Genomic DNA, 26,570 nt, shown 5'->3' on the forward strand with positions numbered 1-26,570 from the left:
TTTCCGCTGTACGGGTATTTGATATGACGGACAGGTGCGGCAGCCAATCAGAGAGCTTAAATTCAAGAACGGACCAATCGCGCGCTCGTGGGAGGGTTGTTATCGAGTCGTAAACGGTTAGTAACAGGACAAGCAGGTAAGTAAGATTTTTGTCCTATTATTTTTCGCAAATATAAATCAACACACTTATCGGCAGACAAAGATGTGCATATATGTAAATCAACTAGTAGAATGTTATCTTATATTGAATTTTTCCTTGCGATTTTAATCTTAAACATGCATAAACGTTGTTCATTGAGAAGTCAGTGTGAGATCGGGAACTAAACAAGCTAGCATTAGCTAAGCTTCAGTGGCCAGCAGCATCAGAGCTAACGATGTCCTCAGACTCATACAGAGCCAGGGCTAACATTAGCTCCAACTAACTAGCGTTTAGCTAAAATACCAGTAATGCATGAAAATGATACTCATATGATTTAGTTTATCTATGAAATCATGCACAAAAATGCTTATCTGTGACGGTCATGGTATGTTTTTGGTACTAAAGGACTGCCGTTGCACAGTAAAAACTTTTTGCATTATACCTTTCAGTGGAAACGTAAGACGGTCATCTTGCAAGCTTTATCTCTTCTATCTTCCTAAACTAGTAAAACAATCGACCAAAACTTAGAAAAATATATTTATATCTATTATATCTTTTTATATATTATAGCTTCCGAATGCGTTGCAACTCATTTATTTGCCGTTTTTTTTTCTTTTTTCTTTTTTTTAGGGATTTCCACAAATCAGCTCCGCTCTTCAAGATCGTGCAAACCCAAATGGCAGCAATGGAGTTAAAGGTATTTGCAACATATGTTTGTTCTTTTGTTCTGTGTCTCTCATGTGGCGCATGGATATCAAACGATCCCCAATTAAATTCAATTTCTGGATTTATTGGTTAGTCAATTGTGTAACTGAAAAGGCTCAAACGCATTTTCCCCCTTTATTCTTTCATAAATCTAACATGACCTAGAGAGATTTAGCCTGATCCAACTGTTTTCCTATATTAATTCCAATATCCGACATAAATATATTTTCATCCATGCTTGTAATGGTAAAAATGTACAAAAGAGAAATCTATGTAACATTTGTTTTAGGGTTCCTGGTAGGTTTTTATTCACCTTATTCCGCCCCGCCCACTTTTGCCCCTTTTTGCCTTGTCTTGGCACTTCCGTTGTACTGACACTTCTGGTCAAGCCCAAAGCCCGTTCATTTAAATGGAGAACAAGGGAAAATATTCTCCGCTCAAATCTGATGCTTAGTCGATTGATTTGTGTAAAATGGCCAATGCTCATTTGCACCAACAAGTCAACACTGCACCGTTTCTCTGCGTGGCCTGAAAACGGCTTTGTTTTCGAGTAGTAACTGATTTTATCTGGACTTCTCTAGCCCTATGTTAACTGATAGGAGAAAAGGGGCGGGCACAATTCATGGTGGCGCCCACTCGAACTTCCGGCACAAGGTGAATATGTTTGTTAAGTGTGACGTCATGACTTCCGCTTCCGGGTCATAGCAGACCAGCAAATATGCGAGACAAAAACATAAAAAAAAAAAACTCTTAAAAACAACTATCAATATTACTAAAACTAATATTGATAGTTGAAACTCAGCGGAGAAACTCAGTGGAGACTTACTGAACCTAATTAAAGTCAGTACTTACGGGGTTAGCGTAGCTGCTGCGCTATTAGCATTTTTCTCCACTAAACCGGATGTACCGATTTTGGTAAATATTTCTTTTATAGCAGTATGTTCAGCATTTTTGGCTAATAGGCCTGATACATGAGTATGTTCAGTAACTCTGTTGAGTTTCAGAAATATTGATTGTGGTATTGAAGAGTTTTTTGTATTTTCTCGCACATCTGCGAACCAGGAAGTAGAGCTGACACGTCACCACTTAACAAACGTATGCTGATCGAACGATCTCCATGTTTACGCATACATTCCATCTAGAAAACTTGCCAGCAACCCTAAAACAATTGATCCTGGAGCGTCCTTGAGGCCTCCAGGATGGAAAGTACATTAAGGCACCAACCATACAGCCACTGGGTCACTTAAAGGTAAAATACGCAATAATATCAACTTTTTTTCCTGATATGAAAAGTTCAATAATACACCTTTAAAGAAGACAAATGTTTGTTTTTTTTAATTATTATTGGTGTTTTTATTTAGTAAATGAGTATTAACTGTGAGTGGGCTTTCTTGGCAGACTTGACTCGTAACTTTGTTGGAAGCGGGACATCACCTGCTTGTCTCAATTAAGATGCTGTTGTCAATCATAAGGTTGAAATACATTATGTCCTTTTGCAAATGCTTTATTTTTTAAAACTTGCAACAAGATTGGAATTTTGAAGTCCAGCTGAACATTGGGTGCATATATTTGGTGTCACTGGCAAAATATTTAGGGTCTGAGAGCTGTTTGATTGCTTTCGTGGCATAGCAACATATGACCTGGAATGTTCTGTTGTGTGGCTTTAAAATATAGATATCTGAAAATTTGCCTCAACTCACCTCTGTTTGATTTCAGCGAAGGCAGTAATATGGAACAGTAGAACAGCTCCCTCTAGTGGCCTTAAGGCGAACTTTTGCACATGTGGGCGATTGACAGTCGTTCCTGTGAAAATTGATGTGAAAGATACCAGTCCTTAGAGGCAGAGATGTAGAGGCTATTTGCAAGAGACTAGGGTCCCCCAAAACGCATTGCTCTATTTGTCTTGGGAATTATTGTTGTTACACCACTATGTAGCCTTATGTCCTTGTTTTTCTTTGACTAAATATGTTATGACTTGTGTGTGTATACGGGATGCAGAAAAACAGGTTGTGTGACGCAGAACAAGTTGATTATTGTATTGTTTCCGCTCATGCCTCAACGCTGTGGTTTGTAGGCAAGTGCGGGATCCTTTTGAAACGTACATCTATCTAACACGTGCAGAATTGATGTTAGACTATGTTTTGGAAGACAATGCCCTCCTGTGGTGTCTTCTTTTGAGCTTTTTGTCGTTTCTTATCTGCCCTTTACTCTAGTGGTGAGTATGAGAAATGTCTCCCGCCTACCAGGAGCGCACACGCATACGCACACACACAGCACTTCTATGTTTGTCAGACTCAAATCCGAGGGAGAGGAGCGAGCCGCCATTTTCTAAACGTCTCTCCCTAAAACGAGAGAAAAACGCTGGCTTAAAACAACCATCTGGATTACCTTTTACCCTCGAAGAATTTGTTCTTTTGGTAAAGGATTGCCTTGTTATGCTGTACATTTTAAGAAACTCGGAGTAGAAACCGCGGTTAGTCGGCCTTGTCTTATATTCGCTGTTGCGGCGAGGCGAGCGAGCAAGGTGTAGATTGATTCGCCCATTGCCCGAATCCGGAACAAGCGGCTCTGTCCACCGGGCCTGTGAGGTAACACGGTGTCTTTTGGAGTATAAATGGCAAAGTAATCGAACAGGCTCTGGTTTTTGCTTTAGCGCCCTTGGGTTTTTTCACCAAAACTGCAGGGGATTGTTGCCGAAATTCCCTCGGATAGTGCAACCTCGTCACGTGGTAGGTTCCTCCTTTTTCTTTGTTAGCGAGCTAGCTTCACTCGCAAGGTCTACTCCCAACTTATCCGCTTCTGACATAGCTACACCAGCCCCTGTTTTATTCTCATGTAATACTAAAACAAGGCGATAGCTGACCAGGTCAGCAGACGTTCACTGGACGCCCTGACTATTTATTTCCTGAATCTAATTGCAATGCGCTTCATGTCTCATGCGCTCTGCAATAGGTCTTTACGCGTTTGTTTAAAATGAGTTGCATTGGCCAAGTACTGACTGTGGCCTGTAATTACACACAAAACGGCCCTTTACTAAACCACAAGCTGTGTGTTTAACAGCGAAATGAATGCATGCGTGACTATAGCATTTGTCGCAAAAGATAACACTCTCTGGATGTTAACCAAAACTAACGCGGAGGAAACCAGAACTTGCACCACTAGAGCTGTGCTTTATGCACACTGAAGACGACTGCGTTAAAATGAACGTGTGCTTTGGAATAGGTCAGAGTCTAGCATCCTTTACCACTCAGTTACCGATTGGTACAGAATGTGGTGTGGCAAGGTGGTATGGTTACACTGCAGTTGGCTTATGAGACCCGCACATTGACTTGCGAGCAGGTTGTGTTTCTTGCATCAGCAGCTTTCCTGGCTAACGTTAGCCACAAACGAAGCGCATTAATTAGTCTGTAGTGTATCGGGTGACATGCTTTTGATAAGATATGCATCTTATGGATCTGAAGGTGTGTTTGATGTGGTGACCGTATGCTACTAACGTGACTCCTTCAAGCCCACGTCAGATCTCACCAGATCCCGTCTATAGACCAGCCCATTATTAAATAACCTTATTACCCTTGGAGCCAATTGTTGGGCGGATGGCTGTGAGCTCAACCACTGTCTGCGTATAGTGTTTTTATAAACACCAGGAAGACATTTTGGTAATTATGATTGGCTAACAAGACATGGGGTTTGTGTCGCATATATTTATAGCTTGTACAGTGAAAGCGTTCATGAATAATGGTAGTTTTGTTTGTCTGTACATCATTGATACGGTAAAAAGTGGTTCAGTGTGCTTTGAGCGTAATGGGCGGCATGAGCTATATGAATTGTATTGCATAATCTGGTTCGGAAATACCAACATGGCGTAGTGCGCGCTGAGTAGAAACTGCGGTGAAATACTGAGTCTTCATTCATCTGGCCCTGCAGAAGATACGCTTAGAGGCAGTGTGCATTGCATCTCTATTACTTTATGCCTGATCCCTTATTTTTATAATCAAATCTTGCAATAAATCTGATACAATTTATCCACATCCAAAACGATGATATTTATTTATTTATTTTTGTAAATTGTTGTTTTTACAAACATTCGTTTATGTTATTGAGGCAGGAACTAAGGTAAGATGACATCATGTGCTTTAGACTAATGCAGGCCTAAATCCACCTACTTACACTGCCCTGTCGCGCAGTGACTTAACCAAAGCACATGTAGGGCAGTGGGTTTGGTTAATTTCACCTACCTTTACTTGACTGATCTGTAATTTATGTGTAAACATTTTTGGAATAAACAAATGAAAATGAGACACATTTATGTAGAGGCATTTTTTTCCTTTTTACACAGAATAATGTGTTGTTCTCAGTTGTATTAAAGATTTGGACCCATGACTTAAGCATTTAGCCTTGAAGATAAGGACATATTCTCAACAACTTCTACAAATGATGTACAGATATGATATACACAAATCAGTTTGTGTAAACATGTACAATATGAAAAGATTTTACAGCAGCTGTCTGGACAATTTTCATGGGTCAACTAAATGCCTCACTAGTGGTAGTTTTAGTAAATAAATAAAAAATCATAAAGTTGAGCATCAATTCCACTCTCTGTGGCGGTCCATTGTAATGTTAAAGATGCTGGTGTATACCTCCATGTATGTTTACAACCTCTCAAACATTTCTGTTGTCCCTCAAACATTGATTCCATTATGTTTTAGACATTGAGTTGTTTGCTTTGTAATTACGTATTACATCACAGGGTATTATTAGTACATTAAATGAGTTTGCCATCGTGTATTATAACTTTTTAAAATTTCTTTTCCAGGCTGTCTTCTGGCGGGGCAGTAAGCGGGTGGTGTGGAGCAGGCCTTGGTGCCCGTCTCTCGGCACTGCATGGCTGCGATGGCGCCCGCTCTCACCGACGCCCCAGCCGAAGCTCACCACATCCGCTTCAAACTGGCTGCCCCCTCCTCCAGTTTGTCCCCAGCCAGTGCAGAGAACAACGGTAACGCCAGCAACATCCTTATCCATAGCAGTGGTCCAGCAAAGGGCAAGGCCGTCCCGGAAGAGTGCCCTCTTGACTTTTGTGGTGGTGATCAGGAGCAGCAGCAGCAGCCTCAGGCCGACCCCACGGCCCAGGCCTCTGCGTTGGGAAAGCTTCAACCTCTGGTGACTTCATACCTGTGCTCGGATGTGACGTCTGTTGCCTCTACCAAGGAGTCAATCAAGCTACAAGGAGTCCTTATCAAACAGTCAGTGCTTAAAAGTCACAGAATCCTGCCCAACTCACTGCTGAACGGTGGTGGGGACTTCCTGTTGAGGAAGAGGCAGGCTATTGAACTCTCTGGTGGTCATCTCAAAACCCTAATGAGTGGAAGCACCAACGGTGGCAGCCAGCCTATGGCACCTGTCAATGGCCTGGCCAAGAAGCTGGGCACAATCTCTGGCTCTGGTTGTGTTGTGGCTGTGAACGGGGACAAGCCTTCTGCTGCCCCAGACTCTCAGACCCAAAGCCCAACCCCGGACACAGAGACCTTAACTGCTTCGTTATCGGGGCATATTCCCTTGAAAGGAACCCTGAAACAGAAGCATTCCTCAGGGGCCTCTCGAAATACTGATGGAAATAACCTTGAATCTACAGTGCTTCAAGCTGCTGCACTTTGCCCCTTTACCCATGATGCCTCAAACTCCAGTGAACCCGGCCGATTGGAAGAGGCTGATTTAAACACACTTAACCAGCTGCAGGATTGTGACACAGAGAGACCTGGGAGCAGCCAACAAGGCTCTCCATCCTGTGCAGTGGTAACAGAAGCCCCCCTTCCCTGTGGTTCGAACTCGGACTCCCTTGATGCTGCCATAAGGGAGCGCACTATCCTCAACAGCAGCCGCCAGGCGGAGATCGAAAGCCGCTTGCGTCGCCTGCGTAAGCGTCTTCAGGTGGTACAAGCTAAGCAGGTGGAGCGACACATTCAGCAGCAGCTTGGTGGCTTTTTAGACACAGCTCTTAGTCGGTTAATTTCTAGTAACCGTAAATCAGAGACCACTGCCCCCACAGCAACGTGGAGGACTGGTCGCCACACGTCAAACAACAAAGATGGCCTCAGCAGGTTCCTGAAAAGTGGGTCCATGCCTTTAGAGCTGGAGCGGCTTTACTTGAGTGGAACAGCCAACCTTCACTCTGCAGAAAGCGCCTTTGACTCTGACGTGACCGAGAGTAGCTCCGGAGGGGACTCTGACCTGGAGGAGGAGGAGCTGTCCCGGGTGGACGTTGAGCAGAGGCATGTCAAAATGTAAGTACAAGCGTCAATAGGAAGTGTGCACAAGACCGACATTTTTCTTATACAGCAACTGATGCTATTCCACCTGAAATTTCCGCAATTAAAGTGAAGTCAATGTCGGCGTTTCAAATCATCTCATAGCATTGCAGTGATGTGATCAGTGATCGGTGATCAGTGTGTTTTCAGGGAAGACTACACTACTTCAGCTGAGCAGGTGCTAATGACAATTATAACTCACTTGTGGTTGGGGGCACACTCCAGGGAGGGGTGGGTAGAGATGCCATGTGGCCGAGGAGCATTTGTAGTTGTGTGGGTGGCATCATCCTGTAGCCAGTACATACATGAATAAACTAAAGTACTGACACCACATTTCCTCCTGAGAGTGAGAGAGAGAGAGAGAAGAGAGTGAAACTGAATGTTCTGTTGTTCTGTGCACCAGTGAGCGCCCACAGTGTCGACGAATGTTTTGATTTAAACTGAGAGAAGAAACGTAGAGCTGAGGTAGCGGTGGGTTTGCAAAAGGTGTGGGTTGTACATGGAGCCTGTTATGATGAGGGGGTGTCCTCAGCTGGAGTGCAGGGGAAGTTCACATCATGGCTACGCGGTCCTGCTGCTTAAAGCGGTGGAAAGTGTGGAGAATATCACATGTAGGTCAGAAGTCTTAATGGACTAGCTGACCGGTAAAGAATATAGTAGATTATTAACAAGGTCGCTGCCAACGCCAAATTTTATTGCCCTTTCCCCATTTTGTCTCTAGACCTTGCACCGAAATGCAATAACCTCTGAATCTTTTGGTCCGTGCCTGATTTAGAATTGTTAATGCCTCATTTAAAGCCCACAGAATATTTAAAACGCCAAATGAAAACTGACAGTTTTAAGTCAAAGTTGGAGCCGGATTTTCCGCATAAATAATCATAATTTCAGATCAGCATACTCTCAAGGTTGACATCATCAGGGCAGAAAGGGCTGTCTGGTTGCCCACAGTGGACTTCTGAACAGGAAGTGCTGACCTGATGCGTAACAAATGACACAGCACCTATAGCTCTTTCAAGCTTACAATGCTGCCTTGATTTTGGTTTGGTGATATTTGTTAATACTATTTTTTTAACTATCCCCATTGTCAACTACTGTGTATATCTAGATTAGACCTGAATGATTTTGGAAAAGTGATTGTGAATTCTACAACTTGGTTAAAACAAAGTGCACATTTCAAACACGCCCTACAGCATTAACATTCATGAGAAGGCAAATATGAACTGCTAAGCAATCAAGAATCATGAAGGACATGTTTAACAGAGGCCTAAACTACAGGGTTAGTAGTTTTTGTAATTCTGTTGTTTTTAGAGGACCCGGTACCATTAATAATGACTCAGCCTTTGCAATTTGTGATACAAATTTTGATTCCTATTATTTTTCAAGCTCTAATCTCACTGCCTTTTAACAAAACTATTGCACATTACACCATCACTGTAACCAACCTATTCTTTCTTAAATAGTCTTAGCCCTTATTATTTTATTGGAAACTTAACTGATTAAAATGTATCAAGCATTATCAAGCTTTTTTGCCCCTACAGTCACTGTAATGGATAAGTAAAGGTCAGAATATAATAACCATTTGAGTTCAATGGAAGGCTTTCGATAAAAAAGTTACAAGCAAGTAATTTAAGTGAAAATCTTGTAACTTGAATTACATGAACGGATAAACTTGAACCAGTTGCAGATAGAGCCACTGGGACAAAAGGTCACTCTCACAGTACAGTTGATGTAATGTTTTGTGTGTAACTAAGGCGCTAGACACAATTTGAACTTTGATCTGGGAAGTTTAGCCTTTTCTCGTGCATTTATTCTAATGTATTATTCAAAGTGTTGAGTCCAGACTAGTTATAACCATTGGTATGACTCTGACCCATGAGGCCCTCGAGATGTCAGTATTTGAGTATTTGAATCTCTTTGCTTTATTTATTAAACTATATTACTTTGAAAACTTTCATTCTTTTTTATTTATCCTTTTGAGCCGCGTTTATGAAGTCCTTTTCTTTCCAACCCACTGACACAGACGGCTACAATTTCTCATTGTGAATGGCGTAATCCTTCTTGTTAGCTCTGTGTACATAACCATAACAGCACAATTTCACTGCTGACATTTTACCTCAGATGCCAATTAATGGCTTTCAGCACGACTCGAGTCCAGCCACTGTAACGTAGTCGCCAGGCTCTCCCCCTTTAATTATTTAACCTCTGCCGTCGCGTGGAAAATGACCTATTTGGGCTACTAGGTTGGTTGGATGGTCCTATGTATTGCCTAGGATTATCCGGTCCACAGTGCTAGACGTGGTTTTCCCGTAAGTTACAGTGTGAGAGGATTGCTGGCCTGTCGACATCTGTTGCTGTGCTTATGCTGCAGGGCTGCTCTCCCCCTACCGCCACTGTCTGCAAATGCTCCGTCTAAAACTGGCTATAGCATAAAGTGCATGAGGGTGGCTCCTGAAATGACTTAAATGGCATTGTGCTGCTTCCTTTCAGGTTTATAATGAGTTTAAGTACCTACCACGCATGTTCAGTTCGCCCTGGTACTCAAAGCACAAGCTGTTCGCTTCTCAGAAATGTGTAGGCATCTTTTTGTTACTCGGGCAACAATAAAGCTCATCATCTGACAATTCCTGATCTTACGTAATGGACCATTGACTGAACATTGAAGTGGTCAGTAATTTTGTTCTCTGAGTTTGTGATGGAGCTTATTAGACAGTGGATGAGTGATGGTTTGTCTTAAAGGCCTCGCTCCTGTTGAATTAGGGTAGCAGGGCTGGCCCAGACTACAGCGTGCCTTTCATGCTTCTGGCTCAGCATTACTCTGCACTCTTCGTAATGTACCCGCGTGTTCCCCCCCCCCCCCCCCCCTTCATTCTTATGCGTGCGTAAACGTATGTGACTGGACGCTTGTGTCGGTCTCGTTCCTGTTTGACACATCTGGATGTGTTTAGCTCGGCCCAAGTTCCTCAACGAAACAAACCCACAGCCGTTACATAACCCCCCTCTTTTATGTAATGACTGCTGCAGCTCTCTCCAGCTCCACTCAGGCCGCTCCACTCTCTCCCTGCCCCACACCCTTATTCTCCTGTCCGACACTTTGATGCCAAAATATACATATTTGACTAGTATTTAGGAGCTACCCTTGGTGTCATGCTGAATATAAAGCGATATTTCAGCCTAATTGAGTTTCGTTTCCCATTTGGAGGAATACATATTTAGCCATTTAGCAATAAATTTGAATAATTTCTGGAGTACTTAATCAGTACCTCTGTAACCTGTGTAAGTAAAGAATAATTACAATAAGCTATGTTGCATGAATCATTATATAAAGTTTGACACAATAGATTTCATTTAGGGCTGTAACTTTGAACAATACTGATAGTTTTATCATTTATCTGTGATTGATCTGCCAAGTAACTTTCTATAGCTCTGTCCCCAAGGCATCAAAACATTTATTTTCCCAGCATGAGATTTTTAGTATACTTTTATCTACACAGCTGTAACTTTGACTAACTTATATTGATCTGTACCCCTTCCAGATGGTCCTTGGTCTATTGTACAAAGTGAAAAGACAATGGTGGCCATCAGTAAATTGCCCTTGTTCATTTGCAGTGAAGCACAGATTGATTGAATTCTCAATTAAATGTGGATTAACAGATCAATATTAAATTGTCATTGTATGGCCCTTTACCTTTTGAGCAGGAGCCATATTGTCTGCAGATGTTTGAGACAAGAGGCACACCTTGTAATACAATGCATGTCAGGATTTGAGAGTGACTCAATTTCCAATCTTCAACTGACTGCTTGTGCTGCAAGCCAAACTGGCTTTTATTCTACAGCATGTTCAGCTTTTAGATAAAGAAATATATTTTCAAATTCTGTCGACCGGACTGGGTTGATTGAGTCCGACATTTGAATCCACCCAGTCGAGTCGATGTTATTTGACAATGTCTACTATAATGGAAAATTCCGGAAAACTGAAAGCCTAAACACATAGGGCTGCACAATGTCACTAAAGGATTATCACAATATCGATAGTGATGTAACGTCCCACAACTTCTGCGCTCCATGGTCTAAAGATGCAGCTTTGGTTTGATGATAAAATTGTTTTGTGTGTGTTTGTTGAAGGTCCATTTCTCAGCACACTACCACACACTGTCTATTCTCCAATCAGAAAGAAGCTGCTGATCGTTAAATCAATTATCAACAGGTGCGTGGGCTTTTAGATAATACTGAGGCCGTTTGTGCCGCTCTGCAAACCCGTGGCCATTCCGTAAACATGGGCTGGGGGATTTTGGAAACAAAATAATCATGTTTATTTTCCCCATATTGATCAATCTGGATTTTCGATTCAATTTATTAGTAAAAACAAATGTGGCTTTCCTGGACTCGTGAGTAAACAGATGCTACGGCCAAACTGAAAACTGTGGCTAACTCGGCAGCAAAGACGAGCTCCACACTTCTAGCCACACAATACAACGTCCCAATGTCACTCCTTCACATGCCCACGCAACACCTGAACATCTGCAAAGGAGACGCACAAAGGTGGAATGTTTGAAGAATGTCATAAGCAGACATCGAGAGTTAGCACATGGTTTGTATGCGGAGCTCCTCAAGGCCACGACTTCGACTATCGAGATTGACCTTAATTCAAAGTGCGATTAGGTTAAAATTCAAATTATTTCCCAGCCCTACATAAGCAGGAATAATCACACGCTCCTCTGGTAAAATGCAAATCTTGTTCATTGGCGCACATTCGTTTCCTTCATTTTTGGTATAAATCAATAGCCACAGATAAAAACAGTAGTTCTTTCTTTCTCAGTGGAGAACATGTGGCGCAGCGGTTAGCCTGGGTTCGATTGCCCCCTGAACAGGGCATTTCTGAGTGGAGTTTTGCATGTTCTCCCTGTGTTTCCTCTGGGTACTCCGGTTTCCCAGACCACTGAAAAAAACATGTACAGTAGGCTAGGGTGAATGTGTGTGCATGAGTTAATGGTGGTTGTCAGTCTCCCCGGGTTCGTTTCGTCCTGGTGGGACTCGAACCAGGGACCTTCTAGCTGTGAAGCATTAGGGCTCGATACCAGTATGGCATAAAAAATAATGTTTAGGTACTACTGGTATTCAAAAAATACAAATATTGAAAGCAGGTATTGGAATAAGCAAAATATCTGAGAGCACAAACTAAAGTATTGCATTTAAATTTGTGTTGTTTGTATGTTTTACTGCCAAATGTATATTTTCAAAACTCTGCTGCGCTTAATTGAGATGTAGCGATGTGTGGCAAATGTGGGCAAAAGTTCATTTAGACTAATCCAAGTTCATTGTTAAAGTCATCACATTTGGCTAGTGTGTAAGTATGAGTCAGCCAGCGAGGTATGTTTATACACTTCCCGACCAAAAAGAGAAGTTGCCACACAAAAAAAGGTCACACGCTCTAATATTTTGTGAGACAGACGCACACATTCACTGCGACATACGCTTCTGCAATGACAGAACAGTAGGGCTGGGTAGGGTATCGGAAGTTTAGGTACTACTGGCATTGAAAAAATGAAAAAAATATCTTTAGACGCCATGTTTTGATGCCTGTTGGGTCCAGGGACAGCATTAAAGGAAGTTACTCATTTTTTTTATTATTCTGTTTTCTGGTTCTAGCTGATGCATATTTTAGTACAGATATCGGAAAACGTATCGTTCAGGTATAAACTACCTAGCCCTACTTATTATGGGATGTGTTCAGGTTCTAGATTATGAAGTTAATTTCAGATGGAGTGCATGGGTCAGTGTATATTGAGAGAGAAATTAATTTTCAAACAGAAGGCCCACAGATGTTGAATGATTATTTGTTATTGTTGAGTTTAGTGCATCATATCCATTTTCGTCTTGCATTGTCCAGCCCTAATATCTGAATTATTTCGATTCTATTTCTAGTGCATCGGCCCTCGTTTATATTTTGAGTATGAACCGCAGCAAGGAATCAGAAATATCACAATACCTGTTTTTTCTTCTTTCCAGTTATTATCCCTGTTTTATTTGGTTGTTTCTTTCTGTATTGTAGAAGCTTAATTTTGCCTGGATTTTATGTTATCTCTGCAGTTTTAAAGTTGTTGAACCATCACAGGACCCATTCTGAGCTGTTTTTGATTAAAATCTGGGCTTGGGCCATATTTTACTGTCTGCGATGTACCTGAAAAATATTGTCAACTTTGATGCTAGATTTAGCCACTTTTCTAACTTCCTTGTGACCATTTGGAAATAGTCCACATGATGTAGTTCATAACAGTGTCTAAATGCTACCATTGACAAAATCACAATAGCAGTAGGATGTTGTGAAATATTTCTTTGTGTAGGACATGTCTGTTTTAGAGAGGCCTGTCCTCTCCAGCAGTCACCTTTTGTATACGTTTAGCACGGGTAGACGTGGCAGGAACCGCCAGTGGAAAAGGGCTATAAGGATTAATGCACATTTTTACAGCAACAATACAGCTACGCAGTTGTATTTGTTTCAGTGCTGTGCTTGTAGTTGTGTGTGCATGCATACAAACAAATCACACTATAGGGACCTGACTCGCTCTGAAGGACAACAGTGAGAGCATCATTAATAATCTTTTTTTTTTTTTTTAGATTATGCCATTTTTGTAATCGTGTAGAAGTGCATCGATCAAAATTGCCATACATTTTGATTAATTGAACAGCCGCAAGAGCTCATTTGATTTCAGTATCCCTCCAGCATACATGTATGGTGTTTTTGTTCTCTGTGCTCCCTTTTGTGTTGAATGTTGTGGTGTTGACACGACAGTCTGCAGACATATGGCACAATAAAGACCTGAACTATGGTTCAGTCAGTATAGTCTGTGATTATATTAGGTCTGCCAAAGCCACATGGACGCGCTGCATGCAAATGCATTTGGAGAAATTACATTTAACAAATGAACAAAAAACACAATTGTGTTTTGTAATTACATTGAAATAAGCACTAAATACACCACAGCTGATCTGAGAACAGAAGAACCACCTCCTGCTTTCTTTCAGCTTTATTTTAAATAACAGACCGCACTCGCAAATGCATCATGCATTGCGTGATGACAAATACAATTAGAAAGACTCCTGCTCTGTAATTTATGCTCTGGTAACAGCTGCTCACGTCTGATTGTCCTTCCAAATACAAAGTTTTCATATTTCCAGTAGCAAAAAGCAGTAGCAGAATATTGCCAGAAAAGAGAGGAGCAAGAGCAGAATCACGATAGACCAGACTCAGACTGAAGACTCACGTGACTCTGATGGAGATGCTTCAGTGAACTTCAACATCACTGCATTAGGCCTTAATCATTATTTTACTCTCCAGTCTGCTTTTTAATGAACGTCATTATTATTAATTTAATAAACGATATGCATTGTTTTTTTGTAGATAGAGATCATACATTAGGCGTAAACTGAGGTTGTTATGATACTGCAATCAAATTTTATGCCGATATCACAGATTTCCCTTTGATCGGTGAGTTCCTAAACTTAAACCCATCTGATGAAATAAAGTGTTTTTCAGGCTATGCAGACAATAAAGCCCTGAGTAATCACATTTGTGTTACTTAAATTGTTCTTTGCATAGAATGAAGCAGCATCAGTCACAGTGCAGACTTTGTTTAATACAGTTTGCATAATGAGGTTTTAGCATATTTTTACAGGCTTCGTTATTGTTTTTATCCACTTGCTGTGGTATTGAACTGTTGCGTTCAGAGTAGTCGCCAACCATTTTATAATGTTGTTCCCTCATCCAAAACAGACCTGTAATATTTTGTACAGTCACACAGTTTTGAGTAATAAAAATAAATAATAAATGTAGCTGTTTCTTCTTCTACGTCATTGTTTCAACCCCAAAACTGTCCTCTTTATTAAAGCCCATAATACAACTTTACATTGGATGTGAGCTGTTCTGTGCTGCATGCAGAAGTCGCTCGGTCGGTCCCTTTGGTTGAAATCAGGCTGTTTTTCTTATCACTTTTATGAAGGCTGCAAGGCAACTGCTGTTTTTGGACCTTACAAAAATAAATAGAATATTTTGTTATTGCAATGTTTCCTTTAAAACCTCATTTGTGCTGTTATTCCCGTTTTTGTAGCATTTGTGGTTCAATCTTGACTGTGAGGGAAACTGCTCATAAAATTACAAAGAATGGTACCAGTTCAGTTTCAGTGTAAAATCCTTGCCAAGTTTGCGAAAGAGCAGCTAGTTATTCTTTGTGCAGTTGTTTGTTTGCAAAGCACTTTTATGACAGAACAATGCGTGTGAAGAAGCCTGATATTGTATTCTCAGGGTCTCGTTTAATAAATGTCCTTTTGATTTGAGCAAAAGTGATAAAGCCATAAACTGTTAAAGGTCTTGTACTGCGTGCTTGTCAGGCTTTTTGAAGGACACATGGAAAATGGGGAAAGGAAGTAGTGCTTACTCTTTTGTGCTTGGTTCAGAATGAGGTGAGGTAGTTTTAGATATTAGCAACATTAGCATGATTTGTCATTAAATAAACAGAGCACAAGCTGTTTTACCCTATTTCATAGCATTTGACTAATTTCTTTTCCACTTAGCTGTTGTGAATGCCTGTATCGTTTGATCTTGGAGGGTAAACAGGACTGGGCGTGGGTTAGTACAGGATGAGTTGAGTGGTGTTGCTCGGAGTGTCTGATAGTGCAGAGTAGGGAGTGGAAGAAATATAGTAAGAAGTGCTTTGGGTGACTTAAAGTGACTCCCCTTATGCTTATGACAAGGGAACACTACACGAGTACTTAATTACACGTGTACCTCTGACAGTGCTTTGACTGTAGGCGCTGTAGATCTTCTCATTAAGGACAATGGCGCTGCTTTGAGGTGGTCATGTATCATAAAGAGCTCGAGTACAACATATGTGCCGTATCCAGACAGGAGCACAATACAGAATGTGCTGACATGTCGGAAACAGGCCGTAGTGATCGCCGCTGGTGCTTTTGTGTTGGAGAAAAGGGGGGGGAGGAAATATGTCCTGGTTTTGGAGAAGGGGGGTAGAATGGGACGAGGGGCTTTCTCAATGTGCAACCCCTCCCCTTCCTTCACATTGACGATTAAGGTCATCAGTGTTTCAATAATAGCACAGCACTTCAAACTGCTCTTCCTCCAGCTCCACATGACTTCTGACTGCCCCGTCTTTGTCGCTTTGAACGGATTTTAATTCCTGGGAAGACCGGTTTACCAAAACAGGGTTTGGGAAAATTATGTCCTGTCATTGTTGGTTACAACCATTTCTGCCTGGATTCTGGGCAAAGATGTGCACTTCCTGTAGTTTTCTCTGGAACGTCGAATTTAATCTATTACATGGCTGAATAACATAGGAAATCTGGCATTTTTTTTCTTTTTATTGCAATGTATTTCTTCAAGCAACGTCCCTTTACAGCACAGTCTAAAATGTGCCATATAAATAAAATGAATTTGCATAGATTTAGAGTGTGTTTTGTTGTTTTATAGAAGAATCTATACTGCTCATTTAACCTGCAAATTCTGCTTGATTGTGTTTACAAATTAGGGTTGCTGTTCAGTTGTTTTGATAGATTTTTTTTTTTTTACCGTATTATTTCAGTGACACCTGCAGTGTTTAGTTTACCTCCCCACAAGAATGCAAATGGTTTCCTCTTACATTGATCTAGTGCGCCAACCGCGGGTGTGTACAGTGCAGTGTCTCTGTGAACACGCCGTTTGTGACCGGCAAACCAGGCTGTCACAGAGCAGTTTATGCACAGGAATAAAAACAACAAGTCGGGGCATTGCAGCGCTTTGCAGCAATGTCCTTGATGCAGTGAGTAAGCCGTCGTGAGCTGTATACGCAGCAGCGAGGAGTCGGGGCATGTCCGACTGTGTCCGATGGAAGCTGTTCCCACTTAAAGTTCCCAATAACACAAGATTCCTGCCTGGATTATGCGTTCTACCACTGTCTGCTGCGCCGCTTCCTGCTTGAGCCCCACCCCCCCTCACAGACCGTGGCCTGCAGATTGCGTTTTTTTTTTTGAGTCCGTCTGCTCCTCAGGCTGCCTCTCCTCCTCAGTCTCACCAGTTCCACTCACATTTCCTTACCTCCTTTCTGCGTCTCTTGTTGTTGAAGCTCAACATTCCTACATTCGACCAAAACTCGTAAAATTGTAAACAGAGCTGGGTGCGGGGAGGGCAAAAGGGAGAACAGGAGTGCAAGGTCTATCTTTGTCTGCCATCTGAGTCATTATTTTCATTGTTCAGCCAGCCACTGCGGCCTGTGACTCCCGGGGAAACAGCGCCCCCCCTGGCCACTGGCACGCAGTGCAGGAGCAGACATTTTCCTCTCATGTCTGCCTTTGAAATGCCCATTCTGTGTGTCATACTGGGAAAATGGAGTACTGTGTTCTCGGATGGTGCTGCCTCTTTGCCGTGGTATAAATGAGTGAAGCCACAATCTACATATTTAGTAAAATCTCAGGCTCTGATGACGCAGGAGATGCCACGGTTTGTTCTGAATAGGCTGGTTTTTCAAGGTGTCTGCAGCTGGCTGTGCTAGGCCTGTGGATATGCTGATTCGCTGACCTCTGCTGTCTGAAACGGGAAATGCTCCCAGCCACCACAGTTGGATATATTACTGTCCTTGTTGTTGATTCATTTTGTATTTGTATTTTAGGACAGCACAATTTTAAACACACCCAGGAGCCTCAACATTTGAGAGATGACTGGAATGAATGGCTGCACTTTTATATTTAGGACCCCTATATTTTGTTTTTACAAAGTTAAATAATGGCATCTTTGGCTAAATTAATTATTTTAATTCAATTGTGAAGTCAAGTTGATTCATTGGATTGGATCGGATTCTACATTTGAAAAGAGTTGTATTGATGAAGATTCAGGCATTAAAGTTCAGTGGATTATCTTTCTTGTTTTTACATACAGACTTTTGGTTACACAATCTGTTCCTTTGATGTCATCCTTGTAGTTTATGTGCTGCAGTTGATCATGAAAGTAATATTGAATATTTTGTTATGAGCACATGTTGTACTTAATTCCGTGTGATCCAATAATTGCACTTGTCTTTCTAAAGTAATAATAATAATGGCTTACACTTGTATTGCACTTTACTGTAGTCATTGTTCATTCACTCCACACTTGGTGGTGGTAAGCTACTATTGTGGCCACAGCTGCCCTTGGGGGAGACCGATGGAAGCTAGGTTGCCAGTTTGCGCCATCGGCCCCTCCAACCACCACCAACCACTCACTCACAACACACTACATTCATTCTGGCCTATTGTACATGCTTTTAGTGGCAGGGGAAACCGGAGTACCTGAAGAAAGCCTATGCATACACGAGAACATGCACAGAAAGGCCCACTCCAGTCGGGGGTAGAACTCGGGGAAATTCTTGTGTGAAGCATGAGTGCTAACCGCTGTGCTGCCCAGTACTATTGAACGTCCTTAAAACCTGGCTTGTAGTTGCTCTAGTTCTGAGTCTGGCTTTGTTTATCGGCGCAGATGGAAGCGGGCGGAGAGTCGCTACACGGTGGAGAGGGCCGCCATCATCAGTCACTGGAACTGGCTCCAGGCTCACATCTCAGACCTGGAATACCGCATCCGGCAGCAAACGGACATCTACCGGCAGATCCGGGCCAGCAAGGTACGCTGTTCTCCCTCAGTTTGATTTGTGAGAAGTGATTATGCAAAACTGATTCGACTTTTCTCATTGTAGGGCTCCGTGGAGTTGGGAGGTGTCTCTCCTTGTGCGACAGAAGTCAAATCAGAGCCTGTAAATAGTACGGTAAGTGTATCTATATCATATATCTATTTTTCATATTGCAGAGGTTTTTGAAGTTGATTTTGAGAAATTCCAGAAGAATTACACTATTGAATGGCTGTGCTTTGTTCCTGTGGACGTCTGTAGTGGAAAAACACTGACAGGAAATGGTGGCTTTTATGTGCGCCTAAGATCTGAAATAACCCAGACAGGAGCTTTCATCTTCTAGTGCCTTTTCCAACGATTTAATACTACAACTCTGAGCTGAAACATGTCCGTTTCTGACAAATGTGTCTCTAAACTGTTTGGTAGAGAATACAGTTGTTTTCCTCATGCGTTATTTTTAGAGCTTTACCTGTATAAATGTTTCCAAATGGCAAAAAGCTGTCAAATTGTGCAGAGCGGGTGCATTTTGAGCTTGCAGCAGGGCCTTGTCTTCTCTCAAATCGAGCTAAATAATTTAAGAGCACATGACCAGGCTGTTAGATGTGGCTGCCTTTTAATATCTCCGTTGGGCAGCACCAGACGCTGGTCACTGTAGTCTCTGACTCTTCTTATCTGTCGCCGCAGGATGTTGCTTCAGAACGGCTGGAGCACACAGTCACCGCCCACATCACCAACGCAGAGGCTACGGGAGCCTGGAAAGGTCAAAATGGACAGCCCGTTAATGGCGTCTTCACCAGGTAACGATGACGTGAATCCGCTCATTTGCTCTGAAAAAGGCGGGGCTAATGTGGTTCCTCAGGCGGATCTTGGATCATTTGTTCCCATGCTCATTTTCTTCACTTTTGAACAACGGTTTTTACCTTGACTGCCCTTCCTCAAACAACCCTACAGTTATTAAATGAATCATCCATTTGAATTCACTTAATGCCGTCAGCACAATGTTATCTTTAGATTTCTTTACATTTGAAAGATATTTAGATCACAGAATAATCTTTGTTCGTCCTCTGTGGCAGGATGTCGGAGAGCACAGAGCCCAGGTCGTCGCTGCAGCCCTCTGCCCCCGACAGCTCGTGTGTGGCGGCTCGGACGCGGCCTCTCCTCAACTGTCGCCGCCGCCGCCTCATTCAGCCCAACTCTGTGCCCAACCTCAACGGCAAGGTGAGCCTGACACAGAACACTGGACACCTGCTGGCAGAGGTGATGCACGTGTGTCATAGCTGGCAGGGCTGCATGATTCTGAAATAACGACTGCTAAGCTAATACGAGAATTGTAGAGCTGTAAACTACAGGGTTTGTATGTTTTGGACGTAAGGCCATGAAGACTGGATATGTATGAGAAGGAAAGTTAATGACGATGTGTATCCTTTGTGATTTGTTTACAGTGACCATTAAAATTCAGTTTAATTGCATTTGATCTTGTAGTCGCCCTAACAAATGCAAGTCATCTGTTTTTTTACACTTTAGTGGCTACTTTTCTGTGCTAGAATCTGCTCAATGACTCTATTTAAATGGGGTGTTCTGCTTTGCACGGCAGCTTGCTTGGAGATTGCAGACTATGTTGTGTAAAAGTAGGGCAGCGTGCTATTTAGCTCAACAACAAAGAGTGCTTATAGCCTTGTGACATCTCACAAGTTTTTGTTGTAAAAAGGCTGGATGTTCATGCCCTTCCCCTCAGTGGCTCAGTGTCATTCTGGTATTTAGTGCCTGAAATTAGATCTTACTCTGCTGTATGTGCAAGTCATCTGACCTATTAACTTAGCCAAGTTTTTTAATTTGCTGCGAGCGATGGCAAATGTGCATTGTGCTGTCAAATAATAAACCATGATTGTACCGAACTATTGCTGTTTGATGCGTGTGGGTGTGTGACGTGTTTCTCTGTGGTGGAGGATGTGGAACAGAGAAAAGGAAAGGGTTTTTCTGTTGACTTAGTTCTTTGATCCTCATTGGTTGGCGTCTTGGTTGCATTTGCACCTGATCAAGCATTTTATGTTGATGATTTTAAGCTTGTGTATATTCTTTGAATTTTCCAAAGTCAATGTGTTTTTGCTTGCGGAGTTTGGTCCAATCACTTCTCAAGGGAATAATTAACATTCGCCAACAAACTAGTTCCTTGTCTCAGCTGTTGTGGATCTGCCTTTGTGTTGTGTTTCGGAGGCTCACTTATCCTGATCTGTGTGCTGCTACTTTAATGTCATGAATGTATCAGTCTAACTTGGCCTTGTTGTTTCAGGCGCAGAGGAGCTGTGTGCAGTGTAGCTGCAGAGTGAACCCCGGCTGTGTGATGTGTGGTGGCTGGCCCACCCCCAGAGAAGAGCCCCAGTTTGAACTGCCCACCCTCGAGCGCCTGTCAAGGCTGGATCTTGGCATCCACCCCATTCTGTCCTTCCCTGACGGTCAGTGCTCCGTCACTGTTTAAAGAAACACAGTTTACTCAGCTATTTCCTATTTTACATCTGCAAGGAAGACAAACAAGGAGTGGCAGCGGGAGAATTCTTCTCAGGAAGCTCCTTGAGTAGATTTACTAAACCAAAGCACTCTCTGTTGTCAGAGTGTCGACCGTGTTACCACAAATGATTATTTACTGTCCAGCATCGTTCTTGGTCATGTTCACATTCGAGGTGTCGCTTAAACTCTCTTCCCTCTGTAGACGTGAGTGCCAGCCTGCGTCTGCAGCAGGTGATGAAGAGTCAGTGGCAGATGAAGGCACTGGAGAGACGTAAGCCCCTGAAGAAACTCTCCCTCAAACACAAGTTATCCTCCTCCAAAGAGAAGCACAAGTTCACTAATTCGCTTATGGCAGTCAGTAAGTGACTTATTTCTGGTACAGGAGAGTTGAACTGAGAGGGTTTTATGGTGTCAATGAAGGCAGCTCTAAAAGTGTTTTGTCTCAGGGCTGGGCCACTACAAGAGTCGTGAGAAGCAGAGGTCTGTGGAGGGCAGCAGCAGTGCGGGGCTGCCCTCCAGACTGGACGGTCCCTCTGTGTGTAAGAGCGAGCGGCTGCAGACCTCCACCCCCCTCGGCCCCTATGACAAGAGCTTCAGCCGCAAGAGATTACGAGAGCACTCTCTGGACAGGACCGACTGTGAGTTCTTCTGCAAAAAACCCTCGTGGAACAGTAGTGTAGTAGAAATAACCCCAATTTAAATTTACACTCAGCCTTTGATTGGTCCTAATTTCACATCAAAACTAATGGTAACCACGTGACTCACTCTGTTTCTTTAGCATCTCCAAAGCTGTTTCTGGACTCCAGCAGTCCCTGCCACACTTTGGCCAACATGCACTCATCCCTCCACAGCCCTCTCACACGACAGCTGTCCACGTCCTCAGAGAACTCCACACCGCTGGGCCCGGGCGCCCCGGGCATCATGAGCACACCTGTAAGGACACAGAGACTCCTCCAGACTCAATCTTTCCCTTTACGAGTATGAAGAGTATATAAAGAGTATGAAGAGTGACAGAGTGCATAGATGTTTGGAAAAATACAGTTTATTTGTTGGAAAAGGATCTGAACTCCATCTAGTGGTCTGAAGTTGGTAGAACAGGCTGGCTGCCTTGCCAATCATGGGCCCAAAGGGCTGAAATATGAAAACTGAAGTGGAAACTGATTTCCTTTTTATATTACAGAAATTGTGTAATCATTTATTTTCCTGTCCCTTTGCCAAGTATCAGTGTCTTTACAAAGTAACCTAATCCATGTGTAACTATTCGCAGCAGCAGCAGCAGCAGCCCATCAAGAGAAGGAGAGGTGAAAGCTCTTTCGACATCAACAACATCGTCATCCCCATGTCTGTGGCAGCCACCACCCGAGTGGAGAAACTGCAGTACAAAGAGATCCTCACACCCAGGTAAATATTTAGACTAGATCACTACTGCGTCTCTCCCTCTCGTTCTCTCCTGCCCTTCACTCTGCCAGCTTTTTCCTCTACGGCTGCACTGAGTCACATAAGAGTTAAAACCGCCCAGTTAAGCCCATGCCTTTTTGCCATCCGTCAAAAGTAATTAGTTTAGATCCTGACTTGCACAACCTGAGTGCTGCTGCTCCTTGTACCCAGTTTTGTTTGTTTTTGTTTTATAGTTGGCGGATGGTGGATATTTTCTCTCAGAAAATAACTGAAGAGGAGGATCAACGGGAGGCAAGTGTTTTCTTCAGCCCTTCATTTGGGAGCTGGATCCTCAGACATGGATTTGCTTTGTCAGAGGCTCTTTGCTTTTCTTACGGGAGGGTGTTCTTGTGTGCGTGTAGGTGGAGGACCTGTCAGACGCAGCCTTCATCCAGCTGCACCAGCCGCACGAGGACCAGGAGAGGTCCCGCTGGACATGGATGGCTCTGGCTCCAGCCAAACGACGGGGAAGCAGGTCCGTATCTGGCCACAACAATAACTTGACCCCATTTTGTGTTAGTCGTTATTCTCCTTAATGTAAAAAGTGAGGCAGTTCTGGTTTAAACATTAATTAATAACACAAATTAATAACATGTCAACCCGGTGAAAAGACGAGACACTCTGCGGTTGAACAAATGAGGCAAGCTAATGAATCCTCACTAAGTAAATGATCTTCCAACATGTTCCTTTTGAATATTTATTGATATAAATGCTGTATAATATATGCAGGAATACTGGCTCCTCAAAGACCCCTCAATCTAGCATGTCATTCCTCACCTTCTGTGTGCCTGCTCAGGTCGTACAAATCCATTGATGGTCGGACCACACCGTTGCTATGTGGAACAAACCCCCCAACCCCTCAGCCCGCATCTCCAGACCCCGGACACTGCCCCCTGCTTCACGACTACAGCTACGTGCCCTCGCCGTTGAGCCCGCCCAGCCCAGACACCACCTCCAACCCCCACACGCCCTGCTCCCGAGACTCGCATCGCCTGCTCTCCAGTGAGGACACCCGCTGCTCCACTCCAGATTTCTCCTACGAAGAACGAGTAAGCATCGGGTCAATTTCATCTGCCTTTGCTCTATAGATGGATAAACGTATCACAGCCCTTAAAGCAATATACAGACTCAAGGTCCAGCTATTTGTGACCTCCATTGTTAACGAGACAATTCTACTTCCATGTCGCCGCTGCCTTCACAGACTTTCACATGATAGATGTGTATTATCTTGTCAGACTGTTGCTTTGGAAAATCCAGTACAATACTGTGACAGGGGAATAGGGTTTGAGTGATTGAGGGAACAGTAAGATGTTCTGGGCGCTTGGAGAACAAGGCCGAGAGGAAGACAAAGTGCAGCAGAGTGGCTGTTGTGGCATCTCTATTGTTTCATGGTTTGTCAAGTCATAATCAGTAAATTAAATAAATGCTCAAATATTTCTATTTCTTCCCAGACGGTGGCGCCGTGGGAGCGTCGGAGCTTCCCTTTGTCTGAAGACCCCGCCCCGGAGCCTGAGGTGGACCCTGACCACGTCAGGCCCAGGATAAGGAGCATCTCAGGTTGCCGAGCAACAGCCTTCGGGAGGCTGGATTCTGATGACATGGACCTGCCCTGTGATGAAGACACCACCAAACACAGGGCGTCCCACCGATAAATGACTGACCGGCGCCCCCTCCAGCTCCTCTCTGGCATTAACAAGCAGAACCTCAAAGAAAATAAAATATTATTGGGTTCCTGTTGTTTGATATTCAAACATCAGTCTAATACTTTCACAGTTTTTAGTGAATATTATGGAGATAGAAGCCTTTCCCTACACTTGTTTTGTCACAAGAAAAAAAAGGATAAATGTAAAAAAAAAAATATATAAAACGACACGTTACAAAAATGGTTTCTGTAGTAGGCTGAACAATGTACATGGGGCTTAGTGGTGTTCATATGTCGCGTGTACACTTGTAGCGCACTATGTAGCGGACTCCTCAAAATATGGCCAAAGGGTGTTTTCTATTGACTAGTTTGCTTGTAATTCCCATGTACATTTTTAGTGGAGTGACAAATAACAAAATGAGAAAAAATACCCCCCTCTCTCCTCCGTCTGCCCCTCATCAAACACACAGGTACATTTGAGACGTGGCCCCTTCGCCCTTTTAGAGGAAGTCACCACAGCACTTGTCCAACTGCCAAGTCCAGTTTTGTTGGTTTGCTTTCTTTGTTTTTCATTCCTGGTGTTTTATTTTGAGTATGTTCTAAACAGTTTTGTGTTTTAAAATGGTAAAAAAAAAAAAATCATTCCTTCTCTCTGATTAACTGTCCGGCTCTCACCCCCTTTCGTGTTGTGTGTCTCTTCTTTTGAGTTCTGTTTAAAACATGGGGTGATGGCGTATAGACGACTGGGATGTCCTTTTTAGAGCACTTGCTGAACGGAGAGCAATGCTGCATGCTCAGAACATGCTACTATAATGCTAGTCTTGTCACTACAGCACCCACGTAATAAATATAAACCAAAAAAAAAAAATCACAGTTGAAACGGGAATGATCGGTCATCAACGTCACTCCCTTATCCTTTGCATTTCTGTATTACATCAGTAAATTGTGGTAAAATATGTAACATGAATACCTTATCTATTTTACTGGCTCGGCTTGACAAGAATAATCGTGTTTGTCTTGCAAATATTAATTGTCCAAATGTAGCGGCTCCCACTCAGCTAAAGCCACCCCGACTCAGGTTTTTCAAGTTAAGGGAATCTACTTTCTGGTGTTAATAGTTTGAACATCTGATCTGGATCTTCTAGACTACTGTTGCTTTAGGTGAAATTTTGTTTTTGCCACCCCACTCTCATAACCACACGATTGCCCCTCTTAAGTAACTAATTGCTATGCAAAAAAATATATGGTTGTTTTTCTTTATGCCACAGTCATTCAATCATTATTTTTCTTTTGTAGTTAAGCAAGATGTCAATGTACCTGTTCGATTGTTGCAGCAGTTAACCTAATCAAAAGCAGAATTGTTTTTTTGTAAATAGTACCATTAAAACATTTATGTTTAACTTGGCTTCATTGTTCTGGCCCCTCGTGTCTTTTCATTTTAACCAGCAGCTCTTCTTAAAAAAATTAAAGTAGCATTGCACACTTAAGTAGCCGATGTCTAAGGGTATTTATCAAAAGATGGTTTGCATCACCAGCAGCTTGTCACCATAGTCTTAAAAATGCCAAAGACCAATGCCATCCCAAAGACCAACTTTTCTCTAGCTCTGGTTCTCACTTGACGCTCGGCTGCGATTTCTGTCCAAGGATAACATGTCTTTCCCACATATTGACTTTGCAGGTTCAAAGGTTTAAAGGTGTAATAATGTACAGTATCCCCTTAAAGACTGTAAGGCATGTTAATGAAGTGGCCCTGGAATCTGACCAGTGTATAGCCTGGAAACTATCAAATTTACTTTACAATTTAATTTACCTCAAAAAGGCCCGAACCTACACATAGAATTGTATTTGGAAGTTTTGTTATTGTACAATTCTTAAATTAGATGTAGCTTGAGTCCTAAGAAAATGTAACTCCTATTAAAGTGGACGCATTCCCGTTCTTTGGATCATAAAACTGCATAGGAATTCATATACCATTAACACACAAAACAAAAAAACATACATTTTACTTGCATACAAAACTTGAACAAAGATGAAACAAACCACACTTGACTTCATAGCATTTATTTTCAAATACACATATTACAGCAACAAGAATCATCATAAACCAGTTATTGATAAAATGCACAATAACGAACAATCACATTGCCACAACTGTACAGCATCAGAAGTAATCAAAAGGTGATGAGAATTAGTTACTA

The 26,570-nt window shown here is 42.5% G+C and overlaps 1 protein-coding gene across 4 annotated transcripts; it reads left to right on the forward strand.

The window, feature by feature from the left end:
- Positions 1-119: 119 nt before the first annotated feature.
- LOC306979270 (KAT8 regulatory NSL complex subunit 1-like) lies at positions 120-25,777 on the forward strand. 4 transcript variants are annotated; one of them, XM_079578142.1, is made up of 16 exons: positions 120-136; positions 770-836; positions 5,661-7,125; positions 18,644-18,785; positions 18,858-18,926; positions 19,473-19,585; positions 19,862-20,006; positions 21,079-21,241; positions 21,496-21,651; positions 21,740-21,931; positions 22,072-22,226; positions 22,570-22,694; positions 22,925-22,982; positions 23,093-23,205; positions 23,527-23,779; positions 24,182-25,777. In XM_079578142.1, exons 3-16 carry the CDS (start codon positions 5,729-5,731, stop codon positions 24,380-24,382), a joined length of 3,282 nt encoding a protein of 1,093 aa, XP_079434268.1. In that variant the 5' UTR covers positions 120-136; positions 770-836; positions 5,661-5,728; the 3' UTR covers positions 24,383-25,777. The 4 variants fall into 4 exon arrangements, with proteins under 4 accessions (XP_079434268.1, XP_079434270.1, XP_079434267.1 ...); XM_079578144.1 differs by lacking the exons at positions 120-136; positions 770-836 and adding an exon at positions 3,125-3,573 and having other exon boundaries at positions 22,573-22,694; XM_079578141.1 differs by lacking the exons at positions 120-136; positions 770-836 and adding an exon at positions 3,126-3,573.
- The last annotated feature ends 793 nt before the right edge of the window (positions 25,778-26,570 follow it).

This window comes from Gobius niger (genome assembly GCF_951799975.1).
Source record: "Gobius niger genome assembly, chromosome: 19".
NCBI lineage: Eukaryota > Metazoa > Chordata > Actinopteri > Gobiiformes > Gobiidae > Gobius > Gobius niger.